The 26,905-nt window shown below is 37.3% G+C and overlaps 2 protein-coding genes across 2 annotated transcripts in view; one reads left to right on the top strand and one right to left on the bottom strand.

The window, feature by feature from the left end:
- LOC112055970 (cytoplasmic aconitate hydratase) overlaps positions 1-2,605 on the top strand; it is a 57,019-nt gene extending 54,414 nt beyond the window's left edge. Inside the window, exon 22 of the mRNA XM_052890303.1 lies at positions 319-2,605. Within this exon, the coding sequence (XP_052746263.1) occupies positions 319-429 (111 nt within the window). The 3' untranslated portion in view covers positions 430-2,605. The remainder of the gene's footprint in view (positions 1-318) is intronic.
- A 2,429-nt stretch (positions 2,606-5,034) lies between these two features.
- LOC112049549 (zinc finger protein 37) lies at positions 5,035-26,572 on the bottom strand. The gene is made up of 15 exons (XM_052890291.1): positions 26,436-26,572; positions 26,047-26,267; positions 23,785-23,877; positions 22,382-22,516; positions 20,248-20,376; positions 19,187-19,850; positions 18,432-18,613; positions 17,075-17,205; positions 15,724-15,798; positions 15,035-15,173; positions 13,497-13,600; positions 12,842-12,929; positions 12,243-12,383; positions 10,187-10,387; positions 5,035-7,883 (listed from the first exon to the last, which is right to left on the bottom strand). Exons 2-15 carry the CDS (start codon positions 26,107-26,109, stop codon positions 7,683-7,685), a joined length of 2,346 nt encoding a protein of 781 aa, XP_052746251.1. The 5' UTR covers positions 26,110-26,267; positions 26,436-26,572; the 3' UTR covers positions 5,035-7,682.
- Between the last annotated feature and the right edge of the window lie 333 nt (positions 26,573-26,905).

Genomic DNA, 26,905 nt, shown 5'->3' with positions numbered 1-26,905 from the left:
TCTCTGTCTACGATTTAATGTTTCTTTTTAGCTTGTGTCTTATTGACATTTGACAATATTACATGACATTAACATAATTTGTCCACAAGGGAGCGAAACAAAAAAAAACATTTATCTAATTAATGCGGTTTCCAAAAATTCTGAAAATTATTTTTCTCAAAATACTATCGACCTGCTTATAAATTATAAATAATAAAGGCCCATTTTGGGACATGTCCTTAACTTTAGTTCTTTGAGTGAATGAATCAATGAGTAAATAAATGAATGAATGAAAGAATGAATTCACAACAATATTTATATTGCTCTTTGCCTTTACAGGTGGACAACGGAAAATCATTCCAAGTCAAAGTCCGCTTTGACACCGAAGTCGATTTGACGTACTTCAAAAATGGTGGCATCCTCAACTATATGATTAGGAAGATGTTGTAAATACATTGTAACATTTTGAGTAGATTTTTAACTTTTTATTTAAAGATATTCAAAATTTGTACAATGATTGTTTATTTTTTATTTTTTAACAAGCTTTTACATGCTGTTTGCAATTGTTTCCTTTATATACATTTACATTTGGTACTTATATTTGATTGTAAATTATGAAATAACACACTGCATTTTATAAAACGAACGAAGTGAGCAAAGCTGTATAAAAGCTTGTTTGAAAATTAAAATTTTATTATATGGATTTTAGGGGTGTATTTATAAAATATAGGTTGTATTTGTATATGTTATGGGTTAGCAATAAATACTATTCACAAAATTCCCTGTATTGATATAAAAATATATGGATTAAATGGAGGTTATGTCTTAGTGGTTGGGGTAAACAAATAAATTAACTTTCACAACACTGCTGTATGCGATGTGAACAAAAATATTTTTATTTTCTGGTTTAAGTTTCTTTTTTAGTTTAAATAGGTACAAAAATTAGGTAAATTCTAGGTTCTTACAACTTCTTGTATGGCAAATAATTAATCAATGCTCAGAACATGCATACTTGTTTTTTTTTATCTCAAGGGATCTAACTTTTAGATAAAAAAACTCACGTTATTCAAAAATATTTCGAATGTACATACACTTTGTAGTTTATACGTGTTTTTTTTTAATATTTTCCTATGCTGCTCGAAAAATTGATTCGAATTTCATTTCAAAAGTGCAAACTTTTTCCTTTAATATTTTTTTATACATATACTAAACGCAAAGTGGTTTGTTTACAATTTACTTATTTTGTTTCTTTGTTAAAAATACAATAGATAGAGAAATAAATACATGATGTTGTCAGTCAAAAGATATTTGGTTTTGACTTCACAACTTATAATGAACCGTTTTGTACTCACATTACCTATAAATTATATTTCTTTAATAAAAGCAATAGAGTCTAGAGAGAGCTAATGGAAGATAGATGTTAAAATTTGGCTAATGAATGTAGAGACTGAAATCGTCCGCCAAATTAATTAATTCCAGTGGCGAAGGATGGCATTTTGACGAAGATAAGCCGTCCCAAATAAAAGGAATTTCATACCGCTGGACAGAAAGTCCTGTTACTCATACATCCATACATTTATATTCACAATGTATGGATTTTTAAAAGGTAACCCGTCGGGAATCAGCCTGAATGGATTCTTCGCCGCTGGTAAATTCTCAAAATTATAGTGCAAATATTGGAATAACTGAGTTCAATACTTAAAGTATATGTAGTAATGTATTCACAAACAATTATGATAACGCATGTTTTTATGATTTGTTTAAATTAGGCGGGCGTTTTCAGTCTGCTTTCATAAGCCAAACTTTAACATCTATTTGACAATTGTCAAACTTATTTAGACAGTGGTTGTGCCTAAAGAAAACGGCAAGCATTTTGACACCTATTATCGCTTTGTGTTGTTTCTTTATACAGTCCACGCATAAGTTGGTCTCTTTTTTGAGAGAATGCGATGGATTTTATTTATTCGTCTATTCACTTTTCTGTCTACGATTCATATAAAATACCATAAAGAAGATGGTCCAAAATTATATGGAGCCCAGGATCAGTCATTGTATCCTGGCGGAAATAAAAGAAAATAGTTTTATTAACTATTTTTTAATATAGAAATCTACAAATTTACTTTTTATTTTTTTAAATTTATTCTTTCGTAATAATATTCATTATCCCCCAAGAATTGCAACATTAATATGAGTAACAATGGCGGATTGATGACGTTTTCAACTTAATAGTCATTTTGACGTTTGCGGTCAAATGTCATAATTGTTTTATGGGCGCCATCTTGATATAACTCAAAAACTTGGGTTTTAATTTTATTTATTTCATTTTATTTAGTTACATTTATTCACTTATTTATATTTTACAAATACCTTGTATTTTTTGAATTTTAATGATACGGGGTACAAGAGTGGACCTAAAATGGACCATCTCCTTTAAAATACAATAGCACATAGTAAAGTTGAAAATGAAATACCAGATAATAATTTACATAACTTTAGGGTTTCTGTAAACTTATATTTATTTTATAGTCTGTGCTTTGCTGTTCCATTTTTTGCAATGTTTTACAAAAACTTAGTATAAGAATTTATACCATGTGACTTATTTAAATAAAAATATATTTTGTTACAATTTCGCATTTTTATTTAGTAAAACTTGATCCTTATAACATCAGCTATCTGCCAGTGAACGACCTCCGTGGCGCAGTGGTATGCGCGGTGGATTTACAAGTCGGAGGTCCTGGGTTCGATCCCCGGCTGGGTCGGTACTCGGTTGAGGTTTTCTTAATTGGTCCAGGTCTGGCTAGTGGGCTTTGGCCGTGGCTAGTTACCACCCTACTGACAAAGACGTACCGCCAAGCGATTTAGCGTTCCGGTACGATGTCGTGTAGAAACCGGGTGTGGATTTTCATCCTCCTCCTAACAAGTTAGCCCGCTTCCATCTTATCACTTACCATCATCATCACTTACCATCAGGTGAGATTGTAGTGAAGGGCTAACTTTTAAAAGAATACAAATAAAAAATCGGGACACCTGTATGTATTGTATGTAGTTCAGAGGGTAATTAAATAGATGGCGGTACTACGAACAGTATGACATAAAAAAAGCGAAGTTGGCTCTCTTTACCCTATTTATTAATTTACTCTTTGGAGCGGTGGGAGTCATCACCGAGGGTGGGTGGGTGGTTCGATCCCCGTCCCGTTGGTCTATTGTCGTACCCACTCCTAGCACAGTCTTGTCGAATAGTTGGAGGGTAATTGAAATATTGGTCATATGTTATTTGAATATTGGTCATATGTATGGCAAATATTCTTTAAAAAAAAAGGTTCGCTTTAGGATAGCGTAGCTTCTCAACTGTGAAAGAATTTTCCAAATCAGTTCAGTAGTATCAGAGCTTATTAAATTTTTTTTTCTCTATTGTAAAGTACCAATTTGGTACTTCATAAAATTACGATCTAGCCTACTTATGTGACTAATTAGTAGTTTAACTTAAACCTAAACTTATATTATATTATTATTATGCTAAGATAATGTTTAATAACTTATGACGGCCGCGTGGCGCAGTGGGTAGTGACTTCTGCATTCACGGCCGTGGGTTCGATTCCCACAACTGGAAAATATTCGTGTGATGAACATGGGTGTTTTCCAGTGTCTGTGTGTATTTATACAATATATAAGTATTTATATGTAGTATATAATTGTATATTAATATTATAATATCAACTATCTTAGCACCCATAACACAAGCTACTCTGTATGCTTACTTTGGGGCTAGATAGTGATGTGTATTGTTTAAGTAAATATATTTATATATTTAATCTTAGCCTTTCACTAACTTTTACATCTTTAGGTCACTTTGTTCACGTGATCTTTCAGCTTACCTATTCAATGCAAACAATTGATTTTTGTTGACCGTATTTTACACCAACTATGTTGTGTATATATATTGTGAGCCGTGATAGCCCAGTGGATATGACCTCTGCCTCCGATTCCGGAGGGTGTGGGTTCGAATCCGGTCCGGGGCACGCACCTCCAACTTTTCAGTTGTGTGCATTTTAAGAAATTAAATATCACATGTCTCAAACCGTGAAGGAAAACATCGTGAGGAAACCTACATACCAGAGAATTATCTTAATTCTCTGCGTGTGTGAAGTCTGCCAATCCGCATTGGGCCAGCGTGGTGGATTATTGGCCTAACCCCTCTCATTCTGAGAGGAGACTCGAGCTCAGCAGTGAGCCGAATATGGGTTGATGACGAACGAATATGTTGTGTATACGTATAGTTGAACGGTAAAGGTATGTTTACGTCCTAGTAAACACATTCGATCGTTGATAGACTTTTCACTTCACTTCATATCCAAATGGGGTGATGACTAGGTTTGAATATATTGATTTTTATGATACATTCGGGTAAATAGGGTCAATGTTACTTATTTATACATAAAAAGCAAAGATTGTCTGGATATTTGCAAAATAAATGAGATTATAAAATTTCAAAAACTACAAAATTTTTTTTATCGTAATTAGATGAAAATTCATACAGTTTTAGCTTCCTTACATTAAATGTGACATTTTTTAATATATGAACTAGAAACATAAACGCACAAATAACAAAGATATTAGTAATTTTGTTTGAACGCGCATACAAATCTAACGATCATTACATTGCCTATGACGTCATTTTTTCGAGCCATTTTGTATGAGGCGTTTTTCAGGGATCCGCGGCAGCGCCGCAAATCTGACCCTTTGAATCCCTGTAGCTCCGAAAGTAATGATCGCAGATACCCTGTTACTTTTACAAAATTGCTTTGCTATTAGTATACTCTTAATTTATATACAATTTAAAAAACTGTCATCATCCCTATTACAATAGCTAATAAGTTGTGGGCTCAATTAATAATTAATTTCAAGTTTTCGAATAATTATTATCACCATTATCTTAAGTTTAATATTACCTGACGTTTCGAAAGAGCTTGTAAAGTAAGCCTATTTGAAATAAATGAATTTTGACTTTGACTAATGAGGTAACTTTAGGTAAAGTAAAATAAATAAAACAGCATGTTGTAATAATAAATTATATTTATTAAACTTAGGTTTAAGACATCGCAGAAACAACAATTCTTCAATTCTCCAAGATTTTACAATAAAACCATAATTTACAATATGATAGTCTATGCCGACAGACTACACATAGACAATATTCGTTGATATTATACTCAGACCAATTATTGTATAGGACCTGCCTTGCTATCGTAACTTTTCTGTCAAAGTATATGATCAACGATCTAATGCGATTATAAAAACTGTCTCTATAGAATCGATGTTAAATAGATGTAATCGTGTTCGTCAGTTAAAGAGGTCCGTAAAATACCTTTTTGTGTGATTGAATTGTGTAAACAACGGACAAAAACTACCAGTTTAGTTTAAGATATATACCAAATCTAAGCTCGTTTTCCTCGGAAAATGACAGACAATTTTGTTCGTAACTATGAGTGCGATACAGGTCCTTCTATAATTGGTCTGAGATATTATAGTAACATAATTACTTGTTTTATTTTATTCAATATAATATTAGAATTTACATTTTATTTAGGTATATACAGGGTGATTCGGACTTTAGTGCGGATACTTTTTTTCGTGGTTCTCTATCATTAATAGAACATAAATCTACAAACAGTTCGATACATTTTATGTAATATTTTTTTTTCAATTTATGTCTCAGAAATAACAAAATAATGGACACATTCCCAAACAAACTGCGCAACTGCTGGCGGCACTTTGTAAGACGCCGACAAAGAAATACCGGCAGTAGTCATATCGCTTCGCTGACGGGGGTGGCAGGAGTGAGGGGATCGAAAAATCCTTGAGGTCGCCTGCCGAATTGCCGATGGGCGACCAGTGACAGACAATTTTTTTAGACAAATTTCATTATTCCAATCGAAAGTTCATAATTTTTATTATTATTACTACGCGTTATTGATGGTCCTAAGCCCAATAAAGTTTGAAGGGAAAATCGATACTCAACTCAAAAGTGACGACCTTTAATTATTATAAAAAATAATAGGTACAAAAATAAATAAACGTAGAAAGGTCAACGGCCCTCGGCGCGGGCGCTCGCTAACCTAGTACCTACCAGCTGATTTTGTAGTTGCCTATTATTTAGTACAGCGATAGGGTGACCCTCAAATTCTGTTTAAATGTTTAAACTTTAGCTAACGATAACTTTGTTATTTTTGAGTTAAAAAAAAAAAGAAAAAATACGTGATCATTAAATTTTGTTTATGTACAAAATATAAAAATATCGGTACTAAAAAAATTTTCTTCCTGTATGTACATCAACAGTGGATTTGGACGAGCGTGGACGCTCGGAGTCAATAAACTAAGAAGATACGTGCTATAGAGTATAGAGTATAGAGTATAGACCATGGTTGTTTAATGCCTACACCCACGATCCTAACGCCGATTGTAGATCTAGACGTTTTTTACGACCCAGACAATGACATAACGACTGACAACGCTTCCCAGGCAACACAAACAAGCTACACAGCGTCTTCGACGGCGAAGACCATGTCCCCAATATCAGACGTCACCCAGACGTGGGATTTTTACCCTAATCTCGGGGGCGTTCCAGACTGATTCACTCAGGCCAAAACCCCTTTCCAGAGCGGCCCCCTAAACCAAGATCTCAGAGGAGACAAGAGGAGACCCCCTTTGATAGTATTTGGCCCACATCTTCTGCTTCAGCCTTCGGACCCCATCAGGCGATGCTTCTGCGCCCAAAACCCCTGATCCGCTGAGGTCCCATTAAGTAGCCTACGGTTCTTACACAATCAGAATGAAAAAAACAGTCAGAATCATGTTTAAAAATGATTTTAATATTAGAATATTTTTAATATGTATATGTCGCCGAGTGAGTTATTTGATCGGTTAGCAAAATCTACGTTAATTATTGTGATATTAGAATCAGGTTTTCATGTAATTGAGATTTAATTATTTGCTGTTTGAATAAGACTGTGAAAGGTTTCCACCATGCCGGACGTGGCGGCGCTCGACCAATAGGAAACGATAACGATATTGCTTTAAAATGGCGCGTAGGCGGTGCGCTTTACGGAGTGGAGGCGCTCTGCCAGTCTGTAGCCTGTTGGTTGAGTAGTTCAGTGGAATCCTTGGAATGGATACTCGTCTTCCATTTGTTAAATAGTAATGGTGCAGTGTTAAAATAGTGATAGTGTTTCCGAACTTCAGTGGGTGAGTTAATAGAAGTAAGGGCATTGCTTTGTTAATTAATTAGCTGGGAGTCAACACCAGCTGAGAATGGGGAGTGTTGGTTGGTTGGTGAGACGTCTTTAACCCAACTGGATCAGTTACAAGTCTGACATCAGCTGGTGGCCGACTCCTAGCCATATGATAGTTAATCCTGGTTTACATGTGATAGTATCAGCGCTGTATTGATCAATATAGAGGGTAGAACTGTATTTGCTAGTTAAATGATCGATTCGGTGATGATTGATAGTGTTACTTTGTGTATCTTGCCATCCTTGACACAAAGCTTAGAACCTGCTGAGGCTACTGCTTCTCCGATATCAGAAGTAGTATTTAGTCCGCTCCGCCGACATCAGAAGTGGGATATAGTCGATGCCCCGATATAATTTAGCTTCTTCAATATTTTGTCTTCAACCTAAAGCCGTATGAAACATTTTCGTGTCAGATCAAGACTCCTGCGACTCGCTGGTGTCCAGGCCGAGGGCGCCAGGCGGCTGGGGCTTCGGCCCGGGGCGGGGCGCGCGGTGGCGCTTGGGGCGCGGCACGTTGCTGTGCACGTGCAGCACGTGCTCGTTCCTGCCCTGCACGCTCGTGAAGTTCTTGTCGCAAACTTCACACTTGTAATACGGCCGTGTGTCTTTGTGGGACTGTGGGACAGAAAATATTTTTTTTTTCATTCTTTACAAGTTAGCCCTTGACTACAATCTCACCTGATGGTAAATGATGATGCAATCTAAGATGGAAGCGGGCTAGCTTGTTAGCGGTTTCTACACGACATTGTACCGGAACGCTAAATCGCTTGGCGGTACGTATTTGCCGGTAGGGTGGTAAATAACCACGGCCGAAGCCTTCCACCAGCCAGACCTGGTCCAATTAAGAAAACCTCAATCGGCCCAGCCGGGGATCGAACCCAGGACCTCCCGTTTTGTAAATCTACCGCGCATACCACTGCGCCACGGAGGCCGTCAAAATTCTAATCATAAAACATCTAATTTCTTCTCAAAAAGTTCAAAGTTAGCGGATTGCTGTGGCCTGCAGACGGGTGACACAGTGAAACACACCATTTTCGACCTCCATATATCACACATAACCTCTTCATATAGCCCGTCAGCTAAGGTCAACCAACCTAGGTCAACTCTCGACTTTGACCGTAAGTTCATTGCCTATCTAACCAATGGGGATGATGACTAGGTTTGAATATATTGATTTTTATGATACATTCGGGTAAATAGGATCAATGTTAACTAATTTATACATAAAAAGCAAAGATTGTCTGGATATTTGCAAAATAAATGAGATTACAAAATTTCAAAATCTATTAAAAATATTTTATCGTAATTAGATGAAAATTCATACAGTTTTAGCTTCCTTACATTAAATGTGACATTTTTCAATAAATGAACTATTAACATAAACCCACAAATAACAAAGATATTAGTAATTTTGTTTGAACGCTCATACAAATCTAACGATCATTTATTGCCTACGACGTCATAAGTCGGTGCCATTTTGTATGGAGCGTTTTTCAGGGATCCGCAGCAGCGCCGCAAATTTGACCCTTTAAATCCCTGTAGCTCCGAAAGTAATGATCGCAGATACCCTGTTACTTTTACAAAATTGCTTTACTATTAGCATACTCTTAATTTCTATGCAATTTAAAAAACTGTCATCATCCCTATTATCCCCAAACGTAAAATTACTTGTGAACCAGTAACGTCGAACCGTATACAAAACTTGAGAACAAGTTAAGTTAATGTATGATCTAAAATTTTTACCATCTGCTCTTAGTCCAGATGAGATGAGATGTACCACTATGCACTTTAATCAATACCAATATTATAAAGTTGAAGAGTTTGTTTGTTTGTTTGTTTGATTGAACGCGCTAATCTCAGGAACTACTGGTCCGATTTGAAAAATTCTTTCATTATTAGATAGCCCATTAATCGAGGAAGGCTATAGGCTATATATTATCCCCGTATTCTTATGGGAACGGGAGCCACGCGGGTGTAACCGCGCGGCTTTAGCTGGCGTCCAAATATATATCGTCCACTACCACGACAAAAGTTTGTTCATTTATCCAAATTCACACGCGTTTAACTTCGTCAAGTAGGCTACAACAACGTATCAATACAACAAGAATGGAAACCAAAAAACACTAATTCTCCGTCACATATCACACATAAACTCCTTTTCATATAGCCCGTCAGCTAAGGTCAACCAACCAAGGTCAACTCTCGACCTTGACCGTAAGTAGTTCATTGCCTATCTAACCAATGGGGATGATGACTAGGTTTGAATATATTGATTTCTATCATACATTCGGGTAAATAAGGTCAATGTTAACTAATTTATACATAACAAGCAAAGATTGTCTGGATATTTGCAAAATATATGAGATTATAAAATTTCAAAATCTATTAAAAATATATTATCGTAATAGATGAAAATTCATACAGTTTTAGCTTCCTTACATTAAATGTAACTTTTTCAATATATGAACTATAAACATAAACGCAGAAATAACGAAGATATTAGTAATTTTGTTTGAACGCACATACAAATCTAACGATCATTACATTGCCTACGACGTCATAAGTCCGTGCCATTTTGTATGGAGCGTTTTTCAGGGATCCGCGGCAGCGCCGCAAATCTGACCTTTAAATCCCTGTAGCTCCGAAAGTAATGATCGCAGATACCCTGTTACTTTTACAAAATTGCTTTACTATTAGCGTACTCTTAATTTATATACAATTTAAAAAACTGTCATCATCCCTATTATCCCCAAACGTAAAATTACTTGTGTACCTAAACTACTTTTCATATAGCCCGTCAGCAAAGGTCAACCAACCTAGGTCAACTCTCGACTTTGTAAGTAGTTCATTGCCTATCTAACCAATTCTTTAAAGGCTCTCATTTCGCGGTGCAGCGCCGTATTTCGTCAGATACTCACAAACATGTGCCGCCACAAGTTGTTCTTGTTGGAGACGTTCTTCCCGCAGACGGTGCACTCGACGCGCGGCCGCGACTCGCTGTGTATCACCGCGTGGGTGGTGAGGTTGCGTTTGAACGCGAACGTCTTGTCGCACACGTCGCATTTGAACTGCTTCTGCTCCGCGTGGGACGGCATGTGGTAGCGGAGGTGGGAAAGACTCTGCGGATTAATAAAAAACATTATTTTTTTTTTATTCTTTATAAGTTAGCCCTTGACTACAATCTCACCTGATGGTAAGTGATGATGCAGTCTAAGATGGAAGCGGGCTAACTTGTTAGGAGGAGGATGAAAATCCACACCCCTTTCGGTTTCTACACGGCATCGTACCGGAGCGCTAAATCGCTTGGCGGTACGTCTTTGCCGGTAGGGTGGTAACTAGCCACGGCCGAAGCCTCCCACCAGCCAGACCTGGACAAATTAAGAAAATATCAATCTGCCCAGCCGGGGATCGAACCCAGGACCTCCGTTTTGTAAATCCACCGCGCATACCACTGCGCCACGGAGGCCGTCGTTATTATTATTTAAAAAACCACACTTAGATAATCTATACTAATATTATAAAGCTGAAAAGTTTTTTTGTTTGTTTGAACGCGCTAATCTCTGGAACTACTGGTCCGATTTGAAAAATTCTTTCAGTATTAGATAGCCCATTTATCGAGGAAGGCTATAGGTTATATTTAATCCCCGTAATCCAACGGGAACGGGAACCACGCGGTTAAAACCGCGCGGCGTCAGCTAGTACTTGGATAATTTGGCTGGTGGGAGGGTTTGGCAGTGGCTAGTTACCACCCTAGTTATCGGCAAAGACGTACCGCTTAGCGATTTAGCATTCTGGTACGATGCCGTGTAGAAACCGAAAGGAGTGTGGATTTTCATTCTCCCCCTAACAAGTTAGCCCACTTCCATCAAAAATCAAAAAAGAAAGTCAAAAATCATTTATTTCAAGTAGGCTCAGTTTACAAGCACTTTTGACACGTTAGTTGACTATTTGTAAAGATTCTACCACCGGTTCGGAAGGCAGGTTCTGCTGAGAAGATACCGGCAAGAAACTCAACAGTTGCTCTTTTCAAAAAATCATGCAACATCGTAATTCTTTTTAAAATACTTTTTGTAGGTAGCGAGGGATTCAATGGCATGATATATGAATGATACAGTTAGCTTACGCGCATGTGCCTAAGCACATCATACTGGAAACGCTAACGGAAGCCGCGAACCGAGGGATTTAAAGTTAGCATCCTGTCCCTAGCGAGAGATTGAACTTTAGAAATGCCATGTCTTTCACCGGCGACACATTTCTGCACAGCTCGCACATGAAGCTCACGGAATCATGCGTGAAGCTAAGAATTACAATAGGAATCGTGTTCGTAGCGAAGGATTCATAACTGGAAATACATTTCTTTCACCAACAGCTTTCAACACAAGATGCTCGTTCTGTTGCCATTGACTGACCATCTACGAAGCCAGGAACTCAATAATAATTCCGTCAGTACGAGGAATTCAACACTGGAAATTCATGTCTCTCACTAGCAACACTGTAACGCATGAATCGAACATGATGCTCGTCTTGTTGACTTCGTCGATGGAGTGTTTGGTGAGGTTCTTGTCCAGATCATAAAGGAAGAGCAAAAATATCTAGACGCTGAAACAGCCACAAATGAAGCGATGGATTCAAAGTTAAATGCCTGTCCATAGCAAAGGATTCAAAACGGGAAATACATGTCTCTAACTAGCAACACTTTAACGCACGGCTCGAACATGATGCTTGTCTTGTTGACTTTGTCGATGGAGTGTTTGGTGCGGTTCTTGTCCAGATCATACAGGAAGAGCAAAAATATCTACACGCACAAATGAAGCGAGGGATTCAAAGTTAGATGCCTGTCCATAGCAAGGGATTCAACACGGGAAATGCATGTCTCTCACTAGCAACACATAAACTGCGAAAGAAGCGAGCGATTCAAAGTAAAAATCATGCCCGTAGCAAGGGATTCAACATTAGAAATGTCCTTTCTCTCACCGGCAGCACCTTCCCGCACAGCTCGCACATGATGCTCGTCCTGCTGACGTTGACGGTTGAGTATTTGGTGCGGTTCTTGTCCGGGTGATGCATACGAAAGTGCACGGCGTAGTTTCGCCCGCCAACAAGTTGCATGCCACACTGAAACACACGCAGTACATGCCTGTGTTATTGGATACGAGTAGCTACAATAAAAAAATTATAGTGCCCAGAAAAAACAATTTAAACGTTTTTAAGTAAATCACAACTTTGGTATTTTTATTTAATATTTTTTTTAACATCTGACATCGCCAAGCAATTGTGAACCTTATGAACATAGCAATAATCAGAAGTGATAGGGTGACTCTAAAAATCAGTTTTCAAGTAAATGACAACTTTTGTATTTTTTAGTTAACATTTTTTTTTTTTACTACTGACATCGCCAAGCAATTGTGAACCTTATGAACATAGCAATAATCAGAAGTGATAGGGTGGCTCTAAAATTCAGTCTTCAAGTAAATGACAACTTTGGTATTTTTTAGTTAATATTTTTTTTACATCTGACATCGCCAAACATTTGTGGAACTTATGAACATAGCAATAACCCTGTTTTTACTGACCTGTTCGCAGTCGACCTTCCTCGGCGGCGCCCGTTTCCGTTTCTTGCACAGTTGATATTTCTTCGGCGGGCAGTTCGGTTTCAGCTTACTGCAAATAACTATTACATTAGAGGATACGAATGTAATACGATCTTCTTCTAACTGTATACCGGATAAAAGGTTTTTTTTATATGAAACTAGCAGACATCATCGTGTCAGCCGATGGAGTCCACTGCAGGACATAGGCCTTTTGTAGACACTTCCAAACATCACGATACTGAGCCGCCTGCATCCAACGAATGTCTGCGACTTGATGTCGTCAGTCCACCTGGTGCGGGGTCGGCAACACTGCGCTTACTAGTGCGGGGTCGCCATTCCAGCACCTTGGGACCCCAACGTCTATCAGCTCTTCGAACTATGTGCCCCGCCCATTGCCACTTCAGCTTCGCAACTCGTTGAGCTATGTCGGTGACTTTGGTTATTCTGCGGATCTCCTCATTTCTGATTCGATCACGCAGAGATCTAACATAGCTCGTTCCATCGCCCGCTGTGTGACTCTGAGCCTTCTTATGAGGCCCATGGTTAGCCCTTCAAAATGTTGACTGCCAGCAGCATTCTAAGATCATTAAAGACTATATCACACTGTATATAATTTGTAAATGAAAGGTCCACTCACTCGGCTGGCGCGTGTTTGGGAGACACCTTCATGTGCTGCTCGTACGCGGCGGAGGACGCGAAGCGAATGTTGCACTCCTCGCACTGCGGTCCATCTAGTGTCCGCTGAAATATACATCTACCCTCATTATCACATATAACCACACATAAAATAACAATAGATTTTTGATGAGCGCTTCAAAAACGGCAGCACTAAATAGAAACACAAAGTTGCCTCTATTTGAAATTAGTCCTTAATCTATGGTATGTTCCAATCACAATGGCAACTCGTTGTCTGTCAACTGTCAAACGCGTAGACACAGAAGTAAATAGACGGCGTGATATGCAATCGCATTGTTTAAAAAAAATTAAGACACAGTAAAGAATGCTGTATATACCTTTGAAAAATGGCTTCGTTTGGCACTAGAACTTTTCACTTTTTATTTTTTACCTATGTATAGAATATTAAATTTTTTTTGTTGTGATTGTTGGTATATCAATAAATAAATAAGAAACAAGACAAGGTAATTCGATATTTGACGCAGCCTTTCTGTGGAGTTTGTCTGACAAATGTCAAATGGTCGATTGTTGTGACGTCACACGTCAAAGTCAATGTCAATGGGTACCCCTCACAATCACGATGTCACCGATGCAAGGAGTTCGGCCACTTTCATACAAGCTGTGACCTGACCAAAAAGTGCCATGGCCACAAATATCCTAATGTTCTATCGATAGCTTGTAATGCTGCAATTCATAACTAATTGAATTTTTTACTTTTTTAAAGCCGATGAATATTTATCATCTTTTGTTGAAGTGAATATAAAATTGACACGAGGATAATAAATAATATAAGTTAGTGCCTTCCTCGATAAATGGGCTATCTAACACTGAAATATTTTTTCAAAACGGTCCAGTAATTCCTGAGATTAGCGCGATATTAGTATAGATTTATTTTGCAAATATCCAGAAAATCTTTGCTTTTTATGTATAAATTAGTTAACATAGCCTTTATTTTCCCGAATGTATTATAAAAATCAATATATTCAAACCTAGTCATCATCCCCATTGTTATAAATGTAATTCAATCCTCCAACAATGAAAAATCATAAAGTTCTCAACAATGGACAATTACCAAGTTAAATGTAACCGACCTCCTTTTAGTTTTTGACTTTCCTGTCTAGACTAATATTATTAAATCGTATTCTGTGTCCTAGATAGCAGAGTTATTGTGTATTGAGTACCAATATATAAATAATACCTACCAAGAAAGGACTTTACTTTTAACTGTTTTTAGATCATCATTATCAACCCATATTCACTTCTGATCTCGAGTCTCCTCTCAGAATGAGAAAGGTCAGCTTAGGTAATAGAATACAACAGTCCACCACGCTGGCCCAATGCGGATTGGCAGACTACACACACGCAGATAATTAAAAAAAAGATGAGGTGAGATTTGTGCCACAGTTGTCATTCTGAGAGGAGACTCGAGCTCAGCAGTGTGCTGAATATGGGTTGACAATGACGATGATGATTATTAAGTTATTAAAAAGGATTACAGACCTGGGAATCGTCCGCGCGATGCTTCAAGTTGATATGGAGCGACAGTCCGCGCTCGCCGACGAAGGAGTACCCGCATAGTCGACATACGTGCTCGGAAGGGTGCTTCAGACGCACGTGAGACATGTACGACGTCTGCTTCCTACAATATGGTAGTTGACTCATATCAAATTTAATATCATTCGTTCGTTCGTTATCAACCCATATATGGCTCACTGCTGAGCTCGAGTCTCCTATCAGAATGACAGGGGTTAGGCCAATAGTCCATCAAGCTGGCCCAATGCGGATTGGCAGACTTCACACACGCAGATAATTGAGAAAATTTTCTGGTATGCAGGTTTCCTCACGATGTTTTCCTTCACCGTTTGAGACACGTTGTAAGCGACGTAATTATATATTTTATTTGTTAATGTTTTAGTAAAATAAACTGGCCGGGCATATAACGGAACGTATAACCTCCAAGGGCAACTGACAGTTTTGACAGATTTATGAATACACTCAGTTCGTTACGAATTACCCAACTGTCTACAACCCTTGCAACGATATACGTCCCGAAGTGCTCATTTTGGCCGAATATTTCTGTGTTTTGTTTCGTCCGTTCCATAAGGTGAGATTGTAGTCAAGGGCTAACTTGTAAAAAAAAAAATATTAGTAGGATTTATTTATTCGCTAGCTAGCGATCTCTCACTTACGTGAACACTTCGTCGCAATGTGGACATCTGTACTGCTTGCCATCGTGCCAACGCTCGTGGTTCGTAGCGGTGTTTCTAAAACAATACTTTTTTTTTGAAGAATAAATCTTTTTTATAATATGACCAATATTCCCATTTCCCTCCAACTAGTCGACAAAGACTGTGCTAAGAGTGGGTACGACAACAGACCAACGGGGCGGGGATCGAACCACCACCCCTCGGTGATGAGTCCGACCGAATCTTACCGTTGAACTATTGAGGCTATAAATATATCTTTGATGAGCCGAGGATTCAAGGTGCATTTTTACAATTGATTACTATCAAGTTATTTTTCGAGATTAGCTTCATTTTGATGAGACGCTCAACTTTTTTATTTACGAACTAGCGGACGCCCGCGACTTCGTCCGCGTGAAACTCGATGTAAACTTTCAACTACCTCTACCCTACCCCTACCCTACCCCTACCCTACCCCTACCCTACCCCTACCCTACCCCTACCCTACCCCTACCCTACCCCTACCCTACCCCTACCCTACCCCTACCCTTCGTTGAAATGTTTCCTGAATTTTCTTTGCTATAAACCTGACGGAGCCCGAGACCTTTCTAACGAATGCAAAACCGTGGAAATCGGTTCGTGCGTTCTGGAGTTATAGCGTCAGGAAGGAAAATCCGACTTATTTTTATATAGTAAGATATTCTTGTTTCTGGTAGCTAACTGGGTTACCATGTTAGACGCTAAGAATTTTTTATTACCAGAGGGCCTAGTGGCGGTTTGATACTGTGGCGATCGCATTAACATAAAGGCGAATTTGGTAAGGATCTAAAACAGCGCCATCTAGTGACACCACTGCACAACTGATTCAATTCCATATTAATTCACGTTTACATTAACGCGATAGTAACAGTATGAAAACATTACAAACTCCCACTGGGAACACTGGTAACCCGGTCTAATAAAATTAAATAAATAAATAAAACTATTTACGCACTTCACTCTTGAAGCTTGAAGCTATCGCATCTCTACATACAAGAATTAAAACATTAGAAACTCCCACTAGGCACACTGGTAACCCAGTCTAATAAAATAAAAAAAAAACTATTTACGCACTTCACTCTTGAAGCTTGAAGCTATCGCATCTCTACATACAAGAATTAAAACATTAGAAACTCCCACTAGGCACACTAGTAACCCAGTCTAATAAAATAAAAAACCTATTTACGCACTTCACTCTTGAAGCTTGAAGCTATCGCATCTCTACATACAAGAATTACATTTTTATTTACGCGTCATTCCTTGTGGCTTGGACGTAATAAATCTACCACACGTGTATTTGAATTTTAAATATACTTACCTATGGTTGGTGACGAAAGAGCACTTCAAGCAAGTGTACCTGAAGCTATGGTTCATCACCATATGTTTGCGCAGACAGATTTTATTCTTCGCGCGTATGCCGCATATACTGCATTCGAATTTTCCAAATTTCTACAAAAACAACACAATTAGGTAACTAATATAATATTTTGCATGGCCGATCGGGCGTGATACAGAACAGATTATATTAATTTGTTAAGACCTTGTAAACTGTATCAGCAAATAAAGGATTTGATATTTGATTTTATTAACTAACTAGCAGACGCCCGCGACTTCGTTCGCGTGAAAAACTAAATAGTTTTTCACAAATCCCTCGGAAACCATGGACTTTTCCGGGATAAAAAGTAGCCTATGTGTTAATCCAGGCTATAATATATCTCAATACCAAATTTCAGCTTATTCGGTTCAGTAGTCGAGGCGTGAAAGAGTAACAAACATTCATATCATCCACAGTTTTCGCAAATCTCGGGAGTCGCTAAATTCAGACTTTTTGTGGCGATTTTGTAGGCACGTAACATATCTATAGTATAAAATAATCATTGGTTTCTACGCGGAGTCGTACTTTAAATGCGATACGTCTTTCGTACCCTAAGTTGCCATAAGGTGGTAACGATTTCACTTCCGATAGATTACAATATACCGAAAAATAACACGTTAAATTGTAATCAGTATTTTCAGTTCACAATATGACAACAGATTGTAATATCACGAGTGAGATTATAAACTAACGTATTTTACAATTTAACGGTGACATAAATAATACTCACATCGCTTTTTCAAAACGATGGCAATGTGGACCGAGACGTGAAAAGTAGAATGAATGTATGAAATGGCGACAGGTCTCCGGTCTCTGCCTCTTAGACTAAAGGCTAAAATATACAAAACGGTTGTAAGACCTGTCGTGCTGTATGGATCAGAATGTTGGGCGGTGAAAGGGACGGATAGTAAACGAATGCATGTGAACGAAATGCGTATGTTGAGATGGATGTGTGGTGTGACAAGAATAGATAAAATAAGGAACGAGTATATAAGAGGAAGTCTCAAGGTGGCGCCAGTGACAGAAAAATTGAGGAGTAGAAGGTTAGCTTGGTATGGACATGTAATGCGTAGAGAGGGAAGTCATATTACTAGAAAAATGTTGAATGTGCAAGTGGAGGGACATAAGAGGAGAGGAAGGCCAAAGAAGAGATGGTTGGAGTGTGTGAAAGAGGACATGTGTGTAAAAGGAGTGGATGATGAGTTGACGAGTAATAGAGACGAATGGAAAAGATTGACATATTTTTCCGACCCCATTTAAGTGGGATAAGGGTAAGGAGATGATGATATATAATACTCACATCGGAATGTCTGTCCATGTGTCCGTCGTACGCGTCGATGTCCACGAACCCTTTGTAACAAACCGTGCACTTGTATGGAGATAGCCTGTAGTTGCTCGTCTGCTGCCGTCTCTGTATCTCCTCTAGCTGCTCCACTGTACTCATCGCTGTCGTTTCAAAAAGTTTCAAGTGCTCTTTCGACGCTGGAACACCAAGTATGAGAAGATCTTAACATTCCATGGATTCACCGTGCAGGTGCCGGGTCCATCGCGTGGTAGAGAGCACTCCGAGCAGAGTCCCGGATTTGTAACTACTGGACGTAGGGCTAAGGAATTCTTTTTCACTGTGCGGGAGCCGGGTCCATCGCATGGTAGAGAAACACTCCGAGCAGAGTCCCGGACTTGTAACTACAGGATGTAGGGTTAAGGAATTTCTTAACGACCGATCAACACTCCCCGTTCTCTGCTCGTGTTCTTCTCCCTGCCTAGCCACATTTTATAAGAGCAGCTTTGGGTACTCGTAAGTACAATGTAACATGTAAATCTATCTATATCCTATCCTACTAATATTATAAACGCGAAAGTTTGTATGGATGTTTGGATGTTTGTTACTCTATAACACCGCTACTGAAGCGATTTAGCTGAAATTTGGAATGCAAATAGATTTTACCCTGGATTGACACATAATTTAATTTTCATCAAAATCGGTTTAGTAGTTCTTTGTTAAAAATTTAAGTAACTGAAATATGACTGTGATTTATTCAAAAAAAATCTTACCTGGTTTCTTTCCAGGACCCTTTAATCTCTTTTTATGAGATCTTTTAATGTCTTTCAAACTAGCATCATCTGCTAAATCCTTTTTTACAGTTATCATTTTACTGCAATTCCGTTTTTTTGATTTGATACACTTCGTTCTATCGCTAACAGCACTTCTTGAACTTTTTGTACTATCTGCATTTTCATTAATTGCTTTTTTTACTGTTCTATTTAGATTTTTGATTTTGGGTACACTTTCGGTTTCTTTTTCACGTATCACTTTTAATGTATCATTTTGATCTTTTATGTTATTTTTATCTCTATTTACAACTAATGAATTATTAAGGCTGATTTTATTAGTTTTAACTACATTTTTGCTTTTATTAACTGGAGTAGTCATTTCTTTACTATTAGAACTATCCATATCGGACTTGCTTTTAACAAAACTAACATAAGTATCACAATCATCAAGTACATCCATATCATAGTCCATTTCTCCATCATTTTCAAATACAAGTCCATCATTGAATTCAGTTTTATTGATAACATCAATCGCAAATTTTGTTAACGGCGTATCATCATCTAGATCATCATTCAACAGATTTTTTTCAAATTTGACATCATAATTTAGATTTTGATTATCTATACCTAGAACTGTGTCTTTATGTTCAATTTTGATGTCTATCTGTAAAAAATAAAGACAATGATAACCTAAAAAAGCCCTACTTATGGTAACTATCCAAACGGCTGTAGATTCACTTAAAAAAAAAAAAAGATTATTTGCCATATGTTTTTTTTAATTTTTTTTATTAAATTATTCTTTACAAGTTGGCCCTTGACTACAATCTCACCTGATGGTAAGTGATGGTCCGGTACGATTTCGTGTAGAAACCGAAAGGGGTGTGGACTTTCATCCTTCTCCTATCAAGTTCCGCTTCCGTGTTAGATTGCATCGTTACTTACCATCAGGTGAGATTCTAATCAAGGGTTAACTTATGAAGAATAAAAAAAAAATTGTTCAACTAAATTTTTTTTTTTTTTTGCAATTAAAATTAATTAATTGCCAGAATGTGGTAACATACCTTTTGCACATGGTCCTTGTGCTCTTTCACACAGAGATCATAATAATCTGGTTCAAATGTTAATTTGGTGATATTTGACACGAGCCGATTGTGCTTTCGGTTGACTGTCTTTATTTGTTCTAACGTTAGCTGAAAAATTTACATCATCTGAAAAATGGACGACCTTTTTGGTGCATTGTGGTTTTCAAAAAGAGAGACTTTGATTCCCAGCTTGGTTTAGTATTTTACGGTTCATAAACTGGCTTAGGTTTGATCTGTTGGTACAGAGTTTCTCAAACTTTCGGCTCAACGAACACTTGTTAAAATATCCAAGTGACAGCGAACCCCTTACTAATTAAAAACTATACTATAAACCCTAACTTTTAACTAACTAGAACCCCCCCCCCCGCCCCGTCCCCAAAGAAAAACGTCAATTTAATTGTAAAAAAAAATTAGGTTTTTGTTTGGTACATTAAGTACCAAAAGAAAAGTCTTTGTAATATTAATGTGATGGGTGTGCTTGTTTCTTGTCGCAAATGGATTCAATGTTAGGAGAAATTTTGGACAATTTTAACCTTAAGAGCGCGCAGCGCGTCTGTACGATATGGATAAAAAGTTGATACAGTGCAACCTCGATATAACAAATCGGAGGGGAACAAGAAAATATTCGTAATATCAAGTAATTCGTTGAACTGAGGTTTGTTATGTTGAGGTTAGATTGGTCTAAAATTCGTTATAAAGAGGTAAAAGAATAGTTTTATTCACCTCAATATTACGTACTTATCTTGTTATAGCGAACAACATCTACTAATAAATGATAACACATTTTTATCAAATTACTATAATGTATTTGCTATGTATTTAAAAACAATAATAAATTTTTTTTCTTGCATTAATAATCAAAAAGAATTAAGAAGTGGTTATACATAGTAGCTTAATCTCAATTTTTTTCATTTATTAGAAAAAAAGTCATTGATAGTTGTCTGTTTACCACCGGTATGAGTTATGACATCCAAAGCGCAATCTAATTTCGTGATGGATTTCACTACATCGTCACTCAAACCTCCCTTTTTGAGAAATACAGATTTTATTGTATTCAAAGCATTATAAGCATCTTTTATTGTGAAGTTATGCTCATCAATTTCACCCTCTTCTTCCTCGTCTTCATCCGCTTCTGCATCAGTAACTGGCAACACAGATGTGACGATGTCAGCAACTTTACAAGTTACTTTACAAACAAAAGCGTTTCGAAACATGTCGAGACATGAATCACATTATAAGATCAAGAGTTATATTATTGGTAGAAACTTTATATAAAGGTTTTGGGTTGGCAAAATTCGTTAATTAGAGGTATGAATACTTTTTCTTGATAGTTGAAAATTCGTTATAAAGAGGTTGTACGCAAAGAATGTTCGCAATGTAAAGGTATATTTTATATTGACTCTTATGGACAATTCAAGGGGATTACGAAAAATTTGTTAAATCGAGGAAGTCGTTATATTGAGGTACGTTATATTAAGGTTGCATGTATTATAATTAAACTAAGTAGTAAGAAGTAAATTAAACAACATAACGAAAAACAAAATGGCCATGTTCAAGATATATACCTAATTTTCTATACAAAACAAATATTTAAGAAAATAAGTTTACTTTCCCTGAAAGCAAAATGTGAGAAAAACATGTATTTTTCAAAAAAATTAACTATCGAGAAAAGTTTTACAAATTGTGTATTTTGCATAGTCATAACGAAGCTAACACTTTGAAATATCATTTACCCAAATATCAGGCTCCTAACTTTTCCAGAATCTGAGATCCAGAACCATTTGTAACCACCAAATTACACATTGCACACTCTTAATTCTGACTCAGTATCAGTTATCAAGCCACCATAAGCCACCATTACGTAAATCTTGTCGCGAACCCCCTGCCTTCAAATGGCGAACCCCTTACCGTACTTCGCGTACCCCAACTTTGAGAAACCCTGTGTTAGTAGATGATATCTACTGTGGTTTATCACCCTATCAGCAAAGACAATACTTAGAGGGGGAACTGAGCAAACTAAGGTTGAGAACCTATGCTATATTGTCATTGCCAACAGAATGATATAAATACCATTATATATATATAGATAGATATAGATATAGATATCACTTACCATTTCACTCCTCTCTCCCAACTGTGCCAGCAAGTGGTAAGCCCTCAAGCTCTTGTCTCTGAATTTGGCACAGTTTGTGAGCCTCTGAGCACATTCTGTACATAACTGTGGCACAAATCTCACCTCACCTTGGAGCTGAAAACATTTTTTTAATTAATTATCTGTGTGACTGTGTCTTGAGACAAAGGTCTATCACCTGGCAAAGAGAAACACTCCGAGCAGTGTCCTGGACTTGTGACCAATGGATGTAATAATATTAATCTATACTAATATTATAAAGCTAAAGTGTTTGTTTGTTTGTTTGAACGCGCTAATCTCAGGAACTACCGGTCCGATTGGAAAAATTCTTTCAGTGTTAGATAGCCCATTTATTGAGGAAGGCTATAGGCTATATATTATCCCCGTATTCCTACGGGAACAAGAACCACGCGGGTAAAACCGCGCGGCATCAGCTAGTAATAATAATAAAAGTCTTTATTTATTTCATACATTGATACAAGTTAGTTATATAATTTTTAATAGAATTTTTCTTTTTATATTTGTATGAATCCCATTGTCTCGGGTATAGGCCTCCTCCAGCTGTTTCCATTTTCCTCTGCCTCGTCCTGACTTCATCCAACCCTTACCAGCCACTTGAGCAATGTCATCTGTCCAGCACTTCTGAGGTCTGCCAACTCTCCTTTTACCTAGTGGACCCTGCCATTCAGTGACGGTAAGTGTCCACCTGTCGTCTTTTAACCTCAGTACTGGACCAATGGATGTAGGGTTAAGGAATTACTTGACAATCAAAGAATTACTCAACCTTAGTTAAGGATGTTTATTGCATGAGAGAAAACGACTATTGTCAACCAATATCGGCATAATAAAAAAAATGCTATCTCTCATTGTGATGGGTGGAAACGGAGCTATACTTTAGTTGCAGCACTATAAGTCTTTATACAGTCACAACATATCCCATGTAAGCCTAACATGCGACCAACAGCATATTTTATTAAGAGAAATAGACAAATGTAAACCAATATCTGCACAATGGGAAATATTTCTATATGTTTCATTGCGTTGCGACAATAGAGATGGGTGGAAAGTGCAGAAACGGCCGAGAAGGAAGAAGATGGGACTAGGACGATTCTGTCGCTATTGGTCAACATTTGTATATAACAGAGAAGCCGTTTCTCATTCAAATAATTACATGCAGAACCTACTGCTAGTAGGGTTAAGGAATTCCTTGACGATCTACGTCAAGGTATTCCTTAACCCTACATCCAGTAGTCACAAGTCCTGGACTTTGCTTGGTGTTTTTCTCTCTACCACACGATGGACCCGGCACCTGCACGGTGAATCCATGGAATGCTAAGATATTCGTCTCTCTCTGACTTACATGCATTCAAGGATAAATATCTTACCTCAATTCCAGTCAAGTTTTTGAAATCTGAATCCAAGTTATATTTCTCTAGTGTATGCAGTCTACATTCTGTGTCGAGGCATACCATGCAGAACTGGAAATTATAAAATTACTGATATTATTGAGTTATGGTGTGACTAATCAAATCAAATCAAATCAAAAATCATTTATTTCAAGTAGGCTCAGTTTACAAGCAATTTTGACACGTCAGTTGACTATTTGTAAAGATTCTACCACCGGTTCGGAAGGCAGGTCCTGCTGAGAAGATACCGGCAAGAAACTCAACAGTTGCTCTTTTGAAAAAGTCATACAGTATTATAATTTACAATTGATAACAATAACTGTTTACATTTCTTATAGTTTTACTTCCTGTGTGAAGGTGGAAGCTGATCCAACGGCTCTCCAACAACTCCAAGCATCTTTATCTACTAATATGCGATACCCTAATAGACTTCTAACCAAATATCACAGACTTAAAAAAACGTCGAAGACAGTAACAGGGATGGGTCCAGAAGTTTTTAATAGGATTCCACTAAGTATAAAAAATATAACCAATATTAATCCTTTTAAAAATATACTGAAAGCTTGGCTTGTCGAGAAGGCTTTCTATAGCTACAGCAAATTTCTGGAAAATTAAATTTTGTGACATTCAATTTGTTATATAGTGTACAATAATGTATAATGATTTTAAAAATATTTTTATAATTTATTGAGAAAGATAATTTATAATTAAGTATACTATGATTTTTGTGATGATTAATATGAATATTTATGAATAAAACACGACTATGACTATGACTAATGTGTCTTCTACACAATCTGCCGTGGATATCTCAAACGGATATGAAGAAACAGGAACATATCCTGGACACAGTTCCCATGCAACATTCCAAATCTCCAAGAACTGGGCATCAAACATCGTCTTTCTTCCATAGTCCAATGTTGCATACTGACTTTCTTTGGTCATACCACACAAAGAGATGACACGTCCATAGAGAGACTTGTGGTGCAAGGAAAGGTGGAGGGCACAAGAGCGCATGGCAGGTCACCAATACGCTGGACTAACAAAGTAAAAACCTCTCTCCATGGATTGCTAGATAGTGAGGCTTGCCACCACACCCAAACAACCACGATCGACGACCACGACCACTCTGTCAAGAGTGTAATGACAAAGAAAAAGAAGAAGAGTTTGCTTTCTTTTATGTATACTTACTCAACACACTTTCGTAATTGAATCAGAAATGAGGAGATCCGCAAAAGAACCAAAGTTACCGACTTAGCTCAACGAGTTGCGAAGCTGAAGTGGCAATGGACGTGGCACATAGTTCGAAGAACCAATGGATGTTGGGGTCCCAAAGTGCTGGAATGCGACCCCGCACTAATATGTGCAGTGTAGGTCGACCCCTCACTAGGTGGAATTACAAAATTAAGCAAATCACAGAGATTCTCTCGATGGATTGTGATGTCTCCCTACAAAAGACCCACGTCCTGCAATGGCATGCACTTCAAAACATCTTACCCAATGATTATATAGGTACTAAATAATAATAATAATAATATAAAAAACATAACGTAAATAAGAAAAAATAAAAACATGAGAATTGATACCAACTTAATACTAATCTAATGGCTTCGGCTGAATGGGGCGCTGCCTCAGCTCTATGCTACAGCTAAGTGGCGCTGATTTTCAGGCATGACCCCAGGGTGAGCTCACGGACTGATCGGGAAAGCATTGCATTGTTTATTGGTTCCAAATTTAAAACAGATAAATAATATACTACTATGTATCCACATATCTATAGTAAGTAAAATTAAATTGGAGCGAAGGACAAACATTAATATTAAATGCAAAAAAATAAATAAAAAATAAAATAAGAATACTAAACAACTACGATAAAGACAAAAAAAAATAAATAATAAAAAAAACAAACTGTCCTGCAAAATATTTGGTTATTGTTTCTGTAGAAATAAGAGATGTTCTTTAATAATTTTTATCTAAACAGTAAGAGATTTAGCTAGTCTAATTGGTGGCGGTAGGTCGTTCCAAATTTTGCAGGCTGAGTACTAAAAAGTCCCCTTAAACGAGGCAGACCTATGAAACGGGCAAGAAGAACGTGGAGCTCCTCTTGGCCTGCATGTACTACCTTGACTGGCCCATTTTATACGTGAACACAAATAAGATGGTTTACCAGTGGAGATGACACCGAAAATAAGAGTGGCTAAATGTAGTTTCCTCCGCGCTAAAATCATTGATCTTACTTACCTCTACTGGTGACGAAACGCAGTCAACATTTAGAAGTTCATTTTGTCTTGCATAAAACTCCATAGCTGGATCGTAGGAAGGAGATACCAGTAGTGTATCCGACTACCTTTAAAACTCTATAAACCAATTAAGCGGATTTCCTTCGAAAACCAAATATTTGTATACGGATTTTCATTGTAAAATACACACGATTTGTGCGTTTTCACACCGAATATCTAGGCCTAACAAATTTAAATGATTATTAAAGAAAGTTGCATGCAATAGAGCATCGCTCATAGTACGAGCTAAAATTAATTATTAATAATAGCAATAATAGATAATGAGTAACAATAATATTTCCAAAATCCAAAATTCCAAAATTGAAAATCACAAACTAAATATTCACTCACTATGCTCTATCCCCAATCCCCATTATGCGATCCACATTTCTAGTCTATAGTGATCTGTGTCCTGTGATCCACACTATGCCACCTACTTACGTGCCGGTAGCGTTTTCCTCATTCTTTTTAGAGATAAAAATATGTTCTTGCAAAAATCCATTTTGGAATGGGTGGGTAGGGTGTTATATCTTCGAATGAAGCGACTCACATAAATTATGATAGAACTTCACTTACAGGTAAGTTCGTTTAATCATTAATTATATTTCGTCGCTTCATTCTCAGATATAATTTTACCAAGTAGATGTTTAGAGATGGTATTTTTGCAAGAGCCTATAATAGGATTATAGTATGATAAATAAAGTGATTTTATTTATTACTGTTATTTAATACCATATTAAGTAAATAATAAAATCTACTCCATAGACGACAAATGAAGCTTGACACATAAAGCTTAGAACCAGTGTTGCCAGAAGGTTACT

Source organism: Bicyclus anynana, chromosome 27 (assembly GCF_947172395.1).
Source record: "Bicyclus anynana chromosome 27, ilBicAnyn1.1, whole genome shotgun sequence".
NCBI classification, from domain to species: domain Eukaryota; kingdom Metazoa; phylum Arthropoda; class Insecta; order Lepidoptera; family Nymphalidae; genus Bicyclus; species Bicyclus anynana.
Note: the sequence above shows the minus strand (reverse complement) of the source record. Positions and strands in the feature narration are given on the sequence as shown.